At 36.5% G+C, this 13,938-nt stretch overlaps 1 protein-coding gene across 6 annotated transcripts in view; it reads right to left on the bottom strand.

The window, feature by feature from the left end:
- Positions 1–411: 411 nt before the first annotated feature.
- LOC114945731 (dual specificity protein phosphatase 3) overlaps positions 412–13,938 on the bottom strand; it is an 83,798-nt gene continuing 70,271 nt past the window's right edge. For all 6 annotated transcript variants that reach the window (XM_085480014.1, XM_085480015.1, XM_085480017.1 and 3 more), the window contains 2 exons: positions 1,190–1,413; positions 412–1,113 (listed from right to left, as the gene is read on the bottom strand). In XM_085480014.1, the coding sequence (XP_085336140.1) occupies positions 908–1,113; positions 1,190–1,413 (430 nt within the window). In that variant the 3' untranslated portion in view covers positions 412–907. The remainder of the gene's footprint in view (positions 1,114–1,189; positions 1,414–13,938) is intronic.

The raw sequence follows: 13,938 nt of genomic DNA, 5'->3' as shown, positions 1-13,938 counted from the left end.
AGGAAGGGAGGGAGGAAGGGAGAGAGGGGGAGGAAGGGAGGGAAAGAGGGAGGGAGAGGGGAGGAAGGGAGGGAGGGAGAGGGAGGGAGGGAGGGAGGGAGAAAGAAAAGAGGAAGGGGGAGAAAGGGGGAGGGAGGGAGGGAGAGAGGAAGGGGAAAGAGGGGTGAAAGAGGGAGGGGGAGAGAGGGGGGAGGGAGAGAGGGAGGGAGGGAGACCCGCAAGGATGGTCCGGAGTGGAAGCTCAACCCCCTAGAAATAAATAGGATAAGTTTTAGAGTAAGTTAGGTTAAGTTAAAATAAGTTAGCAAAATGTTTATATAATATTTTAAATTGTGTGAGTAATGTTGATGTTGTATAAGATTATGTAGATTGTAACCCCAAGGGGAACAAATAAATGGATACTTCTACTGCTACTATTAATAAACATATACTAACATATATTTACATAATATATTTTACATTTTAGCATATATTTTTATGAAACTTTTCTTATATTCCTTACATAGAATATTCGATAGAATCAAAAAAATGTATAATAAATATCCTGAAAATTTGTAATAAAACACAGACTTGCGAGTCAAGTTGATCTTTTGACTTTTAATTAATTATGCTTTGACTATTAATTTATAAATATATTTCTTAAAAATCGCTCTGTATCGCATTGCGCAGTATCTTATTAATTATAAACACTAATTTAATTTAATTTGAATAATACATTTTTTCATGAAACAAAATTTATGAATTTGTAGTTTACGGCTAAACTTTTAATAGTCTCTTATGCCTTGTTCATAAGTGCTTATTTTGTATTCTCTTCATTTAAATATTTTATTTATAATTAAATCTTTATTTAAATATTTCATGAAAAATAGATATTGTATAATTTACAGCACTGAAATTTCGAATATATTCAATGTAATCGTAAACGTTGTTTACGCAAATGATTATCCAACTCTGCTAATTGCCGAAGAAAACCATTATTTGGATGAACATCACGATTTGTACGAATTAAGTGTATAGCATCAGTTGCCAACATATTCTTCTTTATCATTAAATATGCGAGAACACATGTAGCACTGCGAGATACACCTTGCATGCAATGTATAAAAGCTTTACCTAAAAAAAATTAATAAATTTTTTATTTATGCGAATTAGTCATGATTAAACCAAAAAGTACTTATATTTAAATTACCTCCAATAGATACTGCCTCATCAATAAAATTGGCTGCTATATAAAAATATTTACTGATATCAGCAGTAGGCAAATCTATAACTTGCAAACCAAGATATTTTATCGTTGTATCTGCATAATAATTGCTATCTGTATTCACAAATCCATATCTTTTTCCTTCAGCAGCATTTAATAAATGTGTTATACCTAACATTTTAAGATATTTTTTGTTTTGTGCTGTAACTCTGTATAAGAAAATCATTAAAAAATTTTAATTTTAGCTTTAATTTTTCGTTAAACTATACTCTGTCTAATGAAAAAACATCCACGGTTTGCGTATGGGCGGGTAAAGTGGGGAGAGCATAATGCATTATTTTGTAACGTATACATAAATAAAACACTCGGACCTGAGGTTATACATATACATATGTATTGTTGCGTCCTCAGACAGGCTTTAGCGTTTTCTCGCAAAACCCAGTGCACCTTTCGCACTCACTCACTCACGCGCCCGAATTAAAGACATTCGCGTAGGGAGAAAATAAATTTTAATATAAAGATCCAATACAGGAAGGTGATGAGATATAATAGGGTATGCACACACACACATATAATAGGTTAAGAAATCTCTGGTCAAGAATGCGTCCGTACGTTGACAGCTTCAGACCAAATCTTGGACTTGAAGTCCGAGTGAAATATGGCGCCAGAAAACAACCAAGGAGCGGGGGTTATTTAATAACAACTCCTTAGCGACATGCTTAGGACAGCCAGTGATGAAATACTCAAAAGCGAGATAGATATCCGTGAAAAAGAGATAACTTATAAAAAATTCCAATGCTCATTTGAAGGGTCTCACAAGTAGTCGAAAATGTCACCTTTAAATTGAACATTTCAAATTCCTAGGTAGGTCGAATTCGTTGCAGACAAAGTTGCAGTAAAATTGAGTTGCAAATTGCAAAGATTGATTTGGAGGATGAAAAAGACGGCGGAATCTAAGATTGTGACTGAAGCGGATGTAGTTGCTCTACATCGGTTTTCAACCCGGATTTCAGAGGTGTCCAGTTGGTTAACAAACCTGCTCCTTCAATGGAGAAGATGGAATTTGTAGGCAGAGAGAGGAGTCTTTTAGCTCAGAAACTGTCATTGATTCCAGGATGGTTGCTCTCGAGCGAAAACTCGTGTTTTCTGCTGCTGTCCGCGTTGTGTAGAAACTGGTCCCAAAAAAGTAGTTACAAAAAAGAACAAAAAATTGCAACAATATTGTTCAGAGTCCAGTGTTTCTATCGTATAAAAAAAGGACAAAAAATCGAGTTAAGGGGATATGATGTTTCTCCCACTTTTCATGAGACGGCCATTGTAACAGTTCGATCATCGGCTTCGCCTTCTCCCGCTTCGACGGGAAGATCGTAAGTAAAAGTACTTACTAGAGGAGCTCAGAGACGTGCGTCTTGTCAGGATAAATAATAAACATCTCGTTCAAATCGAACCCAGTCCCGAGGGAGACTACTGGATTTCTCCGACACAAATGTCCTCCTCAGAATAGCCATATTGTTCCACCAAAACCGCTTGTACCATCTTAGGGACGGTAAACATATTCAATCCACGAAGACGTATATCCGCGAACTTTATGAACTGAACAGCTTTTATTCCATTATCAAAACTTTGTTAAACTTATCTACAAGTTTTTCAACTTTTCTAATCTTATCTTTACCAAAGATTTTGCAAAGGCTGTCTCCTTTCAATTTTCGTGAGCCAAGATTGCTCAATTTCCAGAAGAGAAATATTTTCTCGGATCTTAGCAAGCGCGTTTCGGCAAGTGAAACATTCCCTCACCAATATGATCAACTTAACCGCCATTGTACCAAGGAGTCCAGATTTACTATTTCTCTTTCTCATAGTGTCAACTTTTCTCCTCGCAGTATGGTTATTGATAAAAGGATTTCTCGCAACAAGAACTCTCCTTCCGCCTGGCAACGAAATTTCGCCAAATTCTATTTGATTTTAGCCGTCTCTTGTTGAGAGGTAGAAACGTTCTATCTAGTGTTACCGCTGCTTCGCGATTGATTACATAAGGCAATAGTTATATAAAGCTACAGACGTGAATCAGTTTACCATGTGTTATTGGTGTAGCAAACTGTCGCATTTTGCAGCGCAGTGCATACAATGCTATTCAGTTTGCTCGGATTTCGAGCACAAAATGGGAGAGTAAAAGGTGTTGCCCCTTCTTTTCGAGTAGGAGAATGATTCTGGGAAGCCCAACTGCTTTGGGCTTCCCAAATGAAGAGCACTCTTCTTCCGCTGTAGGTATGGTGGAAAAAATGAAAATGGAATGAAAGAGATGAATAAGTAGTAGTTTCGTTCTATCCTTTAATCACTCAAATCCGCAGGAATAAACCGTCTCGTTTCCAAGGAAAGGAGCATATCTCGTATGAACTCAACGATTGGAAATCGCTCGACTGGACACATTTTCTTTTTCTTGAAGGAATATTGGCTTGTATGTATACACGTTATACGACCTGGTAAAAAAATTAAGTTGAAGATTAGAAAAAGGGAAAAATTGTAATAATATAAAGATTGAGGAATAATTTGAGTTGATAAAAATATAGGAAAAGATTGTAATTCCAAAGAAAGTATAAAATTTTTAAATCACAAGATTTAAAGAAAGAAAAAGGACTGAATAATCAGGAATTCGGAGATCAGATTGAATAAGAGTGCGTGCCTCTAAAGATACAGGAATCTTTAATTGAGCGAAAGTATTAACAAACGAGGTTCTTCAATTGTTGTATAATGGACAAGTTCAAAGAATGTGACTAATGTCTTGAATAGAAGCCCCACAAGGACAACTCGGTCTTGCAATAAGATTACATTTGTAAAGATTGGTGCTCTGGTTACAGTGATCGCTTCTCGAATTGCAAAAAATGACTATACTTTCATAATTTAGATTTGCCTCCTTGCAAAACTAAGGCTGGAAGAGAATTTCTTGAAAGAATGAAAATACTTCTTTCTTTTCTAGTTTTGAGGCTTTCGCGGCCATTGGAATCATCAATGCAAAAGATTTCCGGATGGATGCCGCGTGATTGAACAGCCATTTAATGCCGACGTTTCGCAAACGTTGCAGTTTGCATCTTCAGGGCTGAGAGCATACTAAGCCTTTTTAAGTTGTGATTCTTATATATATTGTGAAAGATTTTTCATCTATGGGAAAGTATTCCGTTATGCCCCCCTAGTGTATGAATGTATATTAAAAGCAGTGTGCCAAATAGGGTTCCGATATGTTAATGACACTTTTGTCATCTGGAATCATTCAATTTCTCTCAATCTCTTGACTTTCTCAATTTCCAGCATCCTAATATTCAATTCACAATAAAAATAAAACAGAATAATCAGCTCATTTTTCTAGACGTGTTGATTAAAAAGAACGAAGACAGCACCTTAGGCCATCGGGTTTATCAAAAACCAACATATACGGATTGTTACCTCCATGCCACCTCTCATCATCATCCGACTCAGAAGAATTCTGTCGTCAGTTCATTGATATACAGAGCCTTAACAATTTTTGAACTAACTTCCCTGAATAAAAAATTAGAACATCTCAACCAAGTCTTGACTAAGAATAAATACAACAGTAAAGACAATAATCGAATAACTGAAAGACTAAAAGACAAAATTTCCAGTTCTACAAATATGAGTACATCAAGTGAAAAGAAGAAAAAAAGATAAAAAATGGACGATCCTTCCGTATCTTCAGGATACAACAGAACGCATTAACAGGATCTTGGATAAGCACAACATCAAAGTAATTTCCAAACCTCAAAAAAAGATTGCGCAACTACTTCCTAATCCCAAGAACTAGAAACCACACTTAGAAACACCAGGGATATGCAGAATTCTTTGCCTCTGCGGAAAAGTGTACATAGAGAAACTGGGAGAAAGATTAGTACACGAATTAAGGAACACAAACGGAGTACCAAGTACGGTCATTTTGGTCAATCAGCCTTGGCGGAACATTGGATGGAAACGGGACACTCGGTACAATACGACAAAGCAGCCAGATTAGCCTCCTCGCAAAGCTATTTTGCCAGGAAACATTTAAAGAGAGAAATTCTGAAACATTCCGACAATCTCAACCGCGACAAAGGTTATCAAACAAACCCTATTTGGCACACTGCCTTTAATATACACTCACACCACTAGGGGATGCCATAACGGAATACTTTCTCGTAGATAAAAAATCTCCCACAATGTATATAAGGACCACAACCCAAGAAAGCTCAGTATCGGAGCTATCTAGTCCTGAAGATGCAAACGTTTACGAAACGTCGGCATTACGCTGTTCAATCACGCGGCATCCATCCAGAAGCTTTTTGCATTGATTTATTTTTTTTATTAATAAACAATGCTTTAAAGAAATTGGTAGAGAGAGAAGTGTCAGTAAGTTCCTTTTTGACAGTAGCGTAAAAATCCGTGTGAGGAAGGAGTCCATTAGTAATAACTTTTCCAACTAGTCTTTTTGACGGAAATGATTCCTATTTAAGACCTTTTGTTTTTTTAAGAAATTGTAATTTCTAAACATAGGTTGTTTTAAACATGTTTTATTGGACACTGCTCAATTGAACAACGTTTGATTATAGGTACCGCACAATTGGATATAGTATATAGATTTAATATGATCTTACAATTATGAGTTGTTATTAATTAAAGCAAAAAATTAGTACTCTGTCACAAATATTAAAGTTTGCGTATTAGAGTCATAACACACAGAAAAACATAGAAAGATGTAGTAGTAAATAAATTAATCAATCAGTCGAGAATCATGGCAGTCACTGCCGTGCGCGTCCAATGCTTTCCGTATAACACGAAGTCTACATTTACAAAAGTTCACATAAGTTTGCAACTTTTTACGTAAAGCGAAATTCATTCTCTCCTTCATCATCCGGTGCTTTTTGTAAGAAACGAGATCTATTTTTGTAAAATTTTACATGGGTTTGCAATCGAGTAGTATTCAATAAAACGGAGATCACCTGTAGGAGAAATGTACGAAGATGCATCTTCCTATTACACACGGTTTCCTAGATAGAAAGGCAGGTGATCTTGCTCTGCTTTCAGTTAGAGGCATATTATGAGGGAGAAGGAGGATAAGTTAGGAGTAGCATTCATCTTTAAGAATGTAATACATAAACATCGAAGGTACATAGAAGTAATGCTATAACGTTTCTCGGATACCTCTAATCATAAAAAGTCACCATAAGATTTTTATTTTAACTTTAGTCTCACATAACCCTAAATCTTCTTCCAAGATGAAGGGGTATGCAAGTGCGCATTCTCAAATTTTTTGTAAAAAAAATACTGCACAAGTTAAAGGGTGTTTTTTAGGTGTTCCATGGACGAAAACCTGTCCGAAATGGACAAGTTTTCATCCGATCCGTGAATGTTCTCTCGTTAAATGGAGTATATCAGAGTGTTCATAAACATGTGAAATGCACTTCAAGAGCGGGTAAGAAACACGAAAACCAAAAAAGTTTATATAAAAATATCATATTTTACATCGTTCCCATTTCAACTATGTTTGTGATTAAGTTGCCTTTGTCACAGTCCACTAATTCCACTTAATTTAATTTGCAAACAATGCCTGACATCTTTCTTCTGTATTTTCTAACCTTAACAATTTTATGTTTTGTTTTGGATTATTTGTTCTAGCAAACATTCTCGTTCGTTGCCTTGATACGAATAATTTGTAGTCCATTATCATGTTAGATGTGATAATGAGATTTGTGAACCAGGAAATTACAGATATGCATTTAATATATGAACTTACTGAATGTAATTCAGTCGCAACAAAATGTTTATATGTGGAGCGTTTTTCTAATAGACGTCTGCCAGATAAAAAATTATTTCAAAGATTACACGAACGTTTACAGGAAGCAGGCTTATTCAATAGATGGATATCAAACGGCGGTAAATCACACACTAAAAGAATAGTTAATCTTAAAGAACGGATCCTGAATTACATTTAAAAAAATGATAGCGTTAACACCCGAAAAATATCTGTAATAGAAAGATCAATAATATCGCACACGTGTTTTTCTATTTTTGGAGAATCTAGCTTTGTCAGTAATATAGCAAGTAGAAAATGATGATCAGCGGTGGATCACGACAGTGTGGACAATTTTGCGGGAACAACTTTATCTATATGAACATTATTTTCCTCAAAAGATTGCGTTTTGCATTTGATTCCTACAGATTACCGCTGATCATCATTTTCTACCTGCTATATTACTGCTATATTACTGACAAAGCTGGATTCTCCAAAAATAGAAATTCAATTCACATTTATCATTGGACTAAAAACCAGTCCCAGATCCACATGCTATTGTGTAATCAAAACACCAACAAAAATTCTGTGAACATATAGATAGAAATAATTGTAAATTATCTGATCTAACCTATTTTCCTTCATGATAGATTAAAAGGTTAATCCTATATCAATTTCTTTAGTAATCAACTAAATAAACGATAAAGTCCCATTTGATATTGTACATCGCGTATAATTTATGTATAATGGTGCAGCGCTATATTTTATTCGAGCAGCAAGATAATTGCTAAACGAATAATTTGCTAATCAATGGATAAATCATGTTAATTACTTGGCCTGCTCGCTCTTTCAATTTTAATCTCTTAGATTTTTGTCTCTGGGGACATTTAAAATCAACTCCTGCTGCCAATGTTCAACTTCTTCTTCAGTGTATTCAACAAGTCTGTCAACAGATCAAACAAATACTATGAATTTTTGAAAGAGTAAAGAATTCTATGATAAGACGATCACATGCTTGCATTCAAGCTGAATGTTTTGAGCAGTTTTTGTAAAAGTAGGTAGTTTAATCACAAACATAGCTGTAACTCAGAAACGATGTAAAATACATATGACATATGTTTATATGAACTTTGGTTATTTTTGTGTGTCTCATCCATTCTTGAAGTACATTCCACATGTGTATAAACATCCTGTATAAAGGATATCCCACCGTGGCTACTCACGAAAGCATCCCATTTGACTACATTGCTATTGACCAGATATTTTTGACGTGTTGCATTTGACCACGTTGCGATTGATTACGCGTTGAATTTAACCACGTTGCAATTGATCACGCGTTGCATTTGACCACGTTGATATTGATTACGATTTCGATTAACTATGATCGAACAATTCCACATGCAATTGACGATATACATAAATATGAAACAAGAACTATATTTGCAAAATTCCATTTTTTGGTAGTAGAGCACCCCACAGGTGAACGGAATTGTGTTCACGCATACATTTTTCGACGCAAAGCGAGATTTCACATAAATTTAAAACTTTCTACGCAAAGTGAAGTTTAATCCAAATCTTTCTACCTCTTCCTCTTTCTCTCTCCTTCCCTTCCTCTCTCTCTCTCTCTCTCTCTCTCTCCCTCCCTCCCTCCCCCTCTCACTCTCATCATTGTTCGTTACTAAATATCGTGACTTCTTCATGACGATTCCATCGTCAGCCGCCACCATGTCTCCCTGTCATCTGCTTTTTCATGATATTCTGAACGGATAGGCTGATGATGTTCTTAATCTGATCGATGAAACGGACCGAAGATCTGCGCCTCCTCCTTGCGTCTTCTATTTTTCCTTGAATGGTTAGCTTTTCTATGCCATCCTTCCGCATAATGTAGCCAAGGAACTTCAACATTCGTCGGTGGATCTTTGTCAGGAGACGCTTCTGAGGTTGAATGTTTAATTGTTCAATGATGGACGCATTCGTTCTTCGTGCGACTCACGGTATTCGCATCATTCTCTTGTAGCAAATTATTTCGAAGGCTTCTATTCTTCTCCGGCATGCTGCATTTATTGTTCACGACTCCAATTTATACGTGACAATTAAGAAGACAAGGGACTGGACAAGTCTTTTCTTTGTCCCACAAGCTATGTTGTAATTTTTTCATATTTTGGTAAATTTTGTTAGTGCCCCCTTCGCCATTCCGATTCTTCGGATAACTTCATCCTCGGATCCTCCTTCATTTGTTATCCGAATTCCAAGATACGTCATGTCTTCTTTCGTTTCCATGTCTTGAATCAGATGAAAGGGCCGAGAAAGAACAGAGGCCTATCCACCACTATTAGACAGCATTTGACTCTATTTAACTTTAATCCAGCTTCTGTACTAATATTCTCAATAAGTTGCAATAATTCAGACATCTTCTGTTCGTTATTGGCGAGCAAGATCGTGTTATCTCCGTATCGTAAATTGGATATCTTTCTCCTATCAATAAAGGCGCCTTCTCTCCAATTTTTCGTAGCTTTCTTCATTATCCACTTTCCATAGATGTTAAATAAGAGAAGGGTTAGGATACAATTCTGCCGTACTCCCTTGTCGACGGAGAACTCACATAAATATTCATTTTCTATACGAACTTGTGCTTTGTTGTTAGATTATTAGATGTTCTGGGACTGCTATTTCTCTTAGTATGGTCCATAGTCAATTCCACTGGATTGTCAAAGGCTTTAGACTGTCAAAGTCCATAAAACAGAAGACTGCCGGTACATTGTATTCATAGTTTCTCGATCATTTGTCTTATGTTTATTAATTGATCATGCATGCCTCGTCTTGGTACGAAGCCCGATTGTTCCGGAAAAATTTGAGGCAGGAAATAATTTTTCAGCCTTTCTTCTAATATATATAGGAGCACCTTACTGACGTGCTCATATTAATTAAATCCAAATCTGTTTCTAGTTTTGATACAAACTAATTTTTAACAAACAATTTTTTGCCCCAAATTCCTGTGATCATCATAATTAATCATAACTAATCAAAATTTTTAAAAAATCATTTTTCCATTTATTGTTAGTATAAGTGAACTCCTACTGTGTTAGCATAACAGCCGCTAGTCTCGGGGGAAAAAACTAGTTGTAGTGGTCCCCGGGGGGGGGGGGGTGGGTCCCAATCACCACGACACAGCGCGTCCTCAGGTTGCGGAGAGAGGAACGGCCTCTCTGTCCTGGTTAGGGATAGAGGCTAGCTGCGAATAAATTGAATAAGCAGTCGCGGACAGCCGATTGGATAAGGCCCTCCTGTTTGGGGGTTGGGTGTAGGTTTGATAAGCTCACACCGTAAAACGACTTTATCTTGTAACAACCAAAGCTCGTCATGGATTCTTCTAGGGTAAAATATTCCGGAGGTAAACTAGTCCCCCGTTCGGATCTCCGGGTGGGGACTACCTCGGGGAACTAATGTCGCATAAAGTCAAAAAACGGGAGGGATATCAAAGTGGGAACGTGGAACGTCCGAAGTCTTTACAGACCTGGGGCGTTCCAATCGATGGTCGGGGAGGTCGAAAAGTACGGGATAGAAGTCGTCGCGTTGCAAGAAACAAAATGAACCGGGGAGGGTTCACTTATCGCGGGTTCATATACGCTTCACTATGGAGGGTCGGAGACCCATAATTTTGGCGTTGGTTTCATGATTAATAAGAAAATTTTGTCGGCGGTAAAAAACGTTAAATTTATAAACGAAAGACTAGGATTGCTCGTTGTGCAAAGCCGATGGTACAAGATCGTGATAATCAATGTGCACGCGCCGACGGAAGATAAAGATAACGAAATTAAAGACGGATTCTACGAGGAACTTGAACGCCTCGTGGACCAATTGCCGAATGATTACATGAAAATAGTCTTGGGGGATTTTAACGCGAAGATCGGTAAAGAGGACTTTTTTAGACCAACGATCGGGCTTGAAAGCTTGCACGAAGAAAGTAACGATAACGGAGTAAGGGTGATTAACTTTGCGACCGGCAAAAATTTTATCGTCAAAAGCACATATTTTAGACATAAAAATATCCATAAACAAACTTGGATTTCCCCGGATGGAAATACGCGTAACCAAATTGATCATGTTCTTGCAGATAAACGGCGCCACACGAACGTACTCGATGTTAGGTCTTATAGGGGGGCGGATTGCGACTCGGATCACATTTTGGTAATTGCCAAAATCAGAGAACGTCTTTCGTTAAACAAAACTAACGGGCAATTAATTGGTTCCAAACGTCTAAATGTGCAAAGTCTTACCGAGGGAGAGAACGGGACAAAATACGCGGTCGAAGTAACGAATAAATTCGCGGCCTTAAAGGAAATTAATGAATCGGAGGATAATGCGGTTGACAAACAATGGGAAAACGTATGCAACGCGATAGTAAAATCGGCGGAAGCCACGGTTGGTTTTTGTAAAAGACACAAAAACAAACCGTGGTTTGACGAAGAATGCGTAAAAACTGTTAAAGTACGAAACAAAGCGCGTATCGCATGGTTGACTCAAAATACGGCTGAAACTCGGAATCAGTTTCTTAATATTAGGCAAGCGGTTCATAATATGTTTAAAATTAAAAAGCGTCAATACTTAAAACGTAAAATTTAAGAAATAGATGAAAATTGTCAAAGCAGTAACGTCCGTGGTATGTACATGGGAATAAATAATTTTAGAAAGGGATTCCAAGCTAGGACGGAAATGGTAAAAGATGAGAACGATAATTTAATTACGAATTCAACGAGAGTACTAAATACTTGGAAAAATTATTTTGATCAGTTATTGAATGTTGAATCTGAAAGCAACCGGGAAATAGAGAATTTTGAGTTTCACACGGCGGAACCTTTGATTAACGAACCGACAATATCAGAAGTAAAAAGCGCGAATAAAAAATTAAAAAATCATAAAGCACCGGGCATCGACCTGATTCCGGCAGAATTAATGAAATGGGGAGGAAGTAGGTTAATAGAGGAAATTCAGAAATTAATTATCTTAATTTGGAATAAAGAAGCATTGCCGGAACAATGGAAAGATTCAATTATAATTCCAATTTTCAAAAAGGGTGACAAAATGAGTTGTAATAATTATCGGGGCACTCACTGCTACCTACTTGTTATAAAATTTTGTCGAACATTTTATTGACGAGGTCTGTACCATATGTAGAGGAAATAAGTGGGGATCATCAATGCGGTTTTAGAAGAAATAGATCGACTACAGATCAAATCTTTACTATTCGGCAAATCTTGGAGAAAAAATGGGAATTTGGTCAACCGGTACATCAACTTTTTATTGATTTCAAAAAAGCGTATGATTCGATTAAACGGGAGAAAATGTTTGAAATTTTAATTCGGCTGGGGATTCCTAAAAAATTGGTTAGCATGGTTCAAATCTGTTTAAAAGATTCTAGAGGTAGAGTAAAAATAGGTAACCAAATATCGGAAACTTTTAACATTCATAGCGGATTAAAGCAGGGGGATGCATTGTCACCTCTTTTGTTTAATTTAGTATTGGAATATGCTATTAAAGAAATGCAGAAAAGTGAAAATAATCTGCGGTTAAACGGTATAACACAGCTATTAACATATGCGGACGATATTGCTTTGCTTGGAAATAATAAAGTAACATTAATTGATAACACTAAAACTTTATTAGATAAAACGAAAGAACTTGGGTTGCAAGTAAGCGTTGAAAAAACTAAATATATGGTCACTGATAGAATCCAGAGTATTCATAATTGCGGAAACTTGGTCATTCGAGATAAAATGTTTGAGCGGGTCAGCAATTTTAAGTATTTGGGTTCAATTTTAAACCAAACTAATGAAATAAGAGAAGAGCTTAAGAAAAGAATTAATTTGGGGAATGTTTGCTTCTATTCGGTTAATAAATTACTCGGATCGCGAGTGTTGTCTAAGCGTTTAAAAATTAGAATTTACAAAGCGATTATTTTACCGGTAGTCCTTTATGGCAGCGAAACGTGGTCACTTACGTTAAAAGACGAGAAAAAATTTAGAGTATTCGAGAATAAAATACTTCGAAAAATCATGGGTGCGAAGCGCGATGAGGAGACGGGCGAATGGAGAAAATTGCATAACGTAGAATTACATCGATTATACAATAGTCCAGATATAATTAACGTCATAAAATCACGCCGATTAAAATGGGCAGGCCACGTGGCGCGTATGAGTGAGGATCGAACCGCATATAAAATACTAATTGGTAAACCTAATGGGAAAAGACCATTGGGTAGACCAAGACGTAGGTGGGAAGATAATATTAGAATGGATCTTAACGAAATGGGGTACGAGGGACGCGAATGGAAGGATCTTGCTCAGGGACGGAAACATTGACGAGATTTGGTATTTGCGGCAATGAACTTTCGAGTTCCGAACGCCAGTTAATAATAATAATAATAAGTGAACTCCTATCGATTTGCAATTGGGACCAATATCAACATCAATTGTAATGTGATCAAACGTGGTCAATCGCAAGTAGTCAGTCGCAACATGGTCAAATGCAACGTGGTCAATCGGCTTCCACTCGCCAAACACTTATATCTTTTAAATTAAAGAAGTTAGACTATAATAAAAATATATTAAATTAAATGGTTTAAAAAACCTAACAGTTACTTACAAAAGCTATCTATGTAAGCAAGCAGAGAGTATGCATAATTTTTACATAATGTGAATATTTTGATATAATAAAAGTTATAGCATAGTTTAATTTAAAATGAATACAACGGTGCATAATTTTATGTAAATATTTCACATATTTTAAAAATTTCATTAGCTTCAAGTATCGCGGGTGACATTTACCTTTTCACTTTCGGCCCCGCGATATAATCAACTTCTAATTTGTATGTTAGAAATTGATATGTTGTCATTTGATTATAATACAGTCAAATATATGAGTTGAAGTTGGTTATATCGCAAAATTGAAAGTGAAGTAGTAG

Source organism: Nylanderia fulva, unplaced genomic scaffold (genome assembly GCF_048542155.1).
Source record: "Nylanderia fulva isolate GAGA-0341 unplaced genomic scaffold, ASM4854215v1 Scaffold138, whole genome shotgun sequence".
Lineage (NCBI taxonomy): Eukaryota > Metazoa > Arthropoda > Insecta > Hymenoptera > Formicidae > Nylanderia > Nylanderia fulva.
Note: the sequence above shows the minus strand (reverse complement) of the source record. Positions and strands in the feature narration are given on the sequence as shown.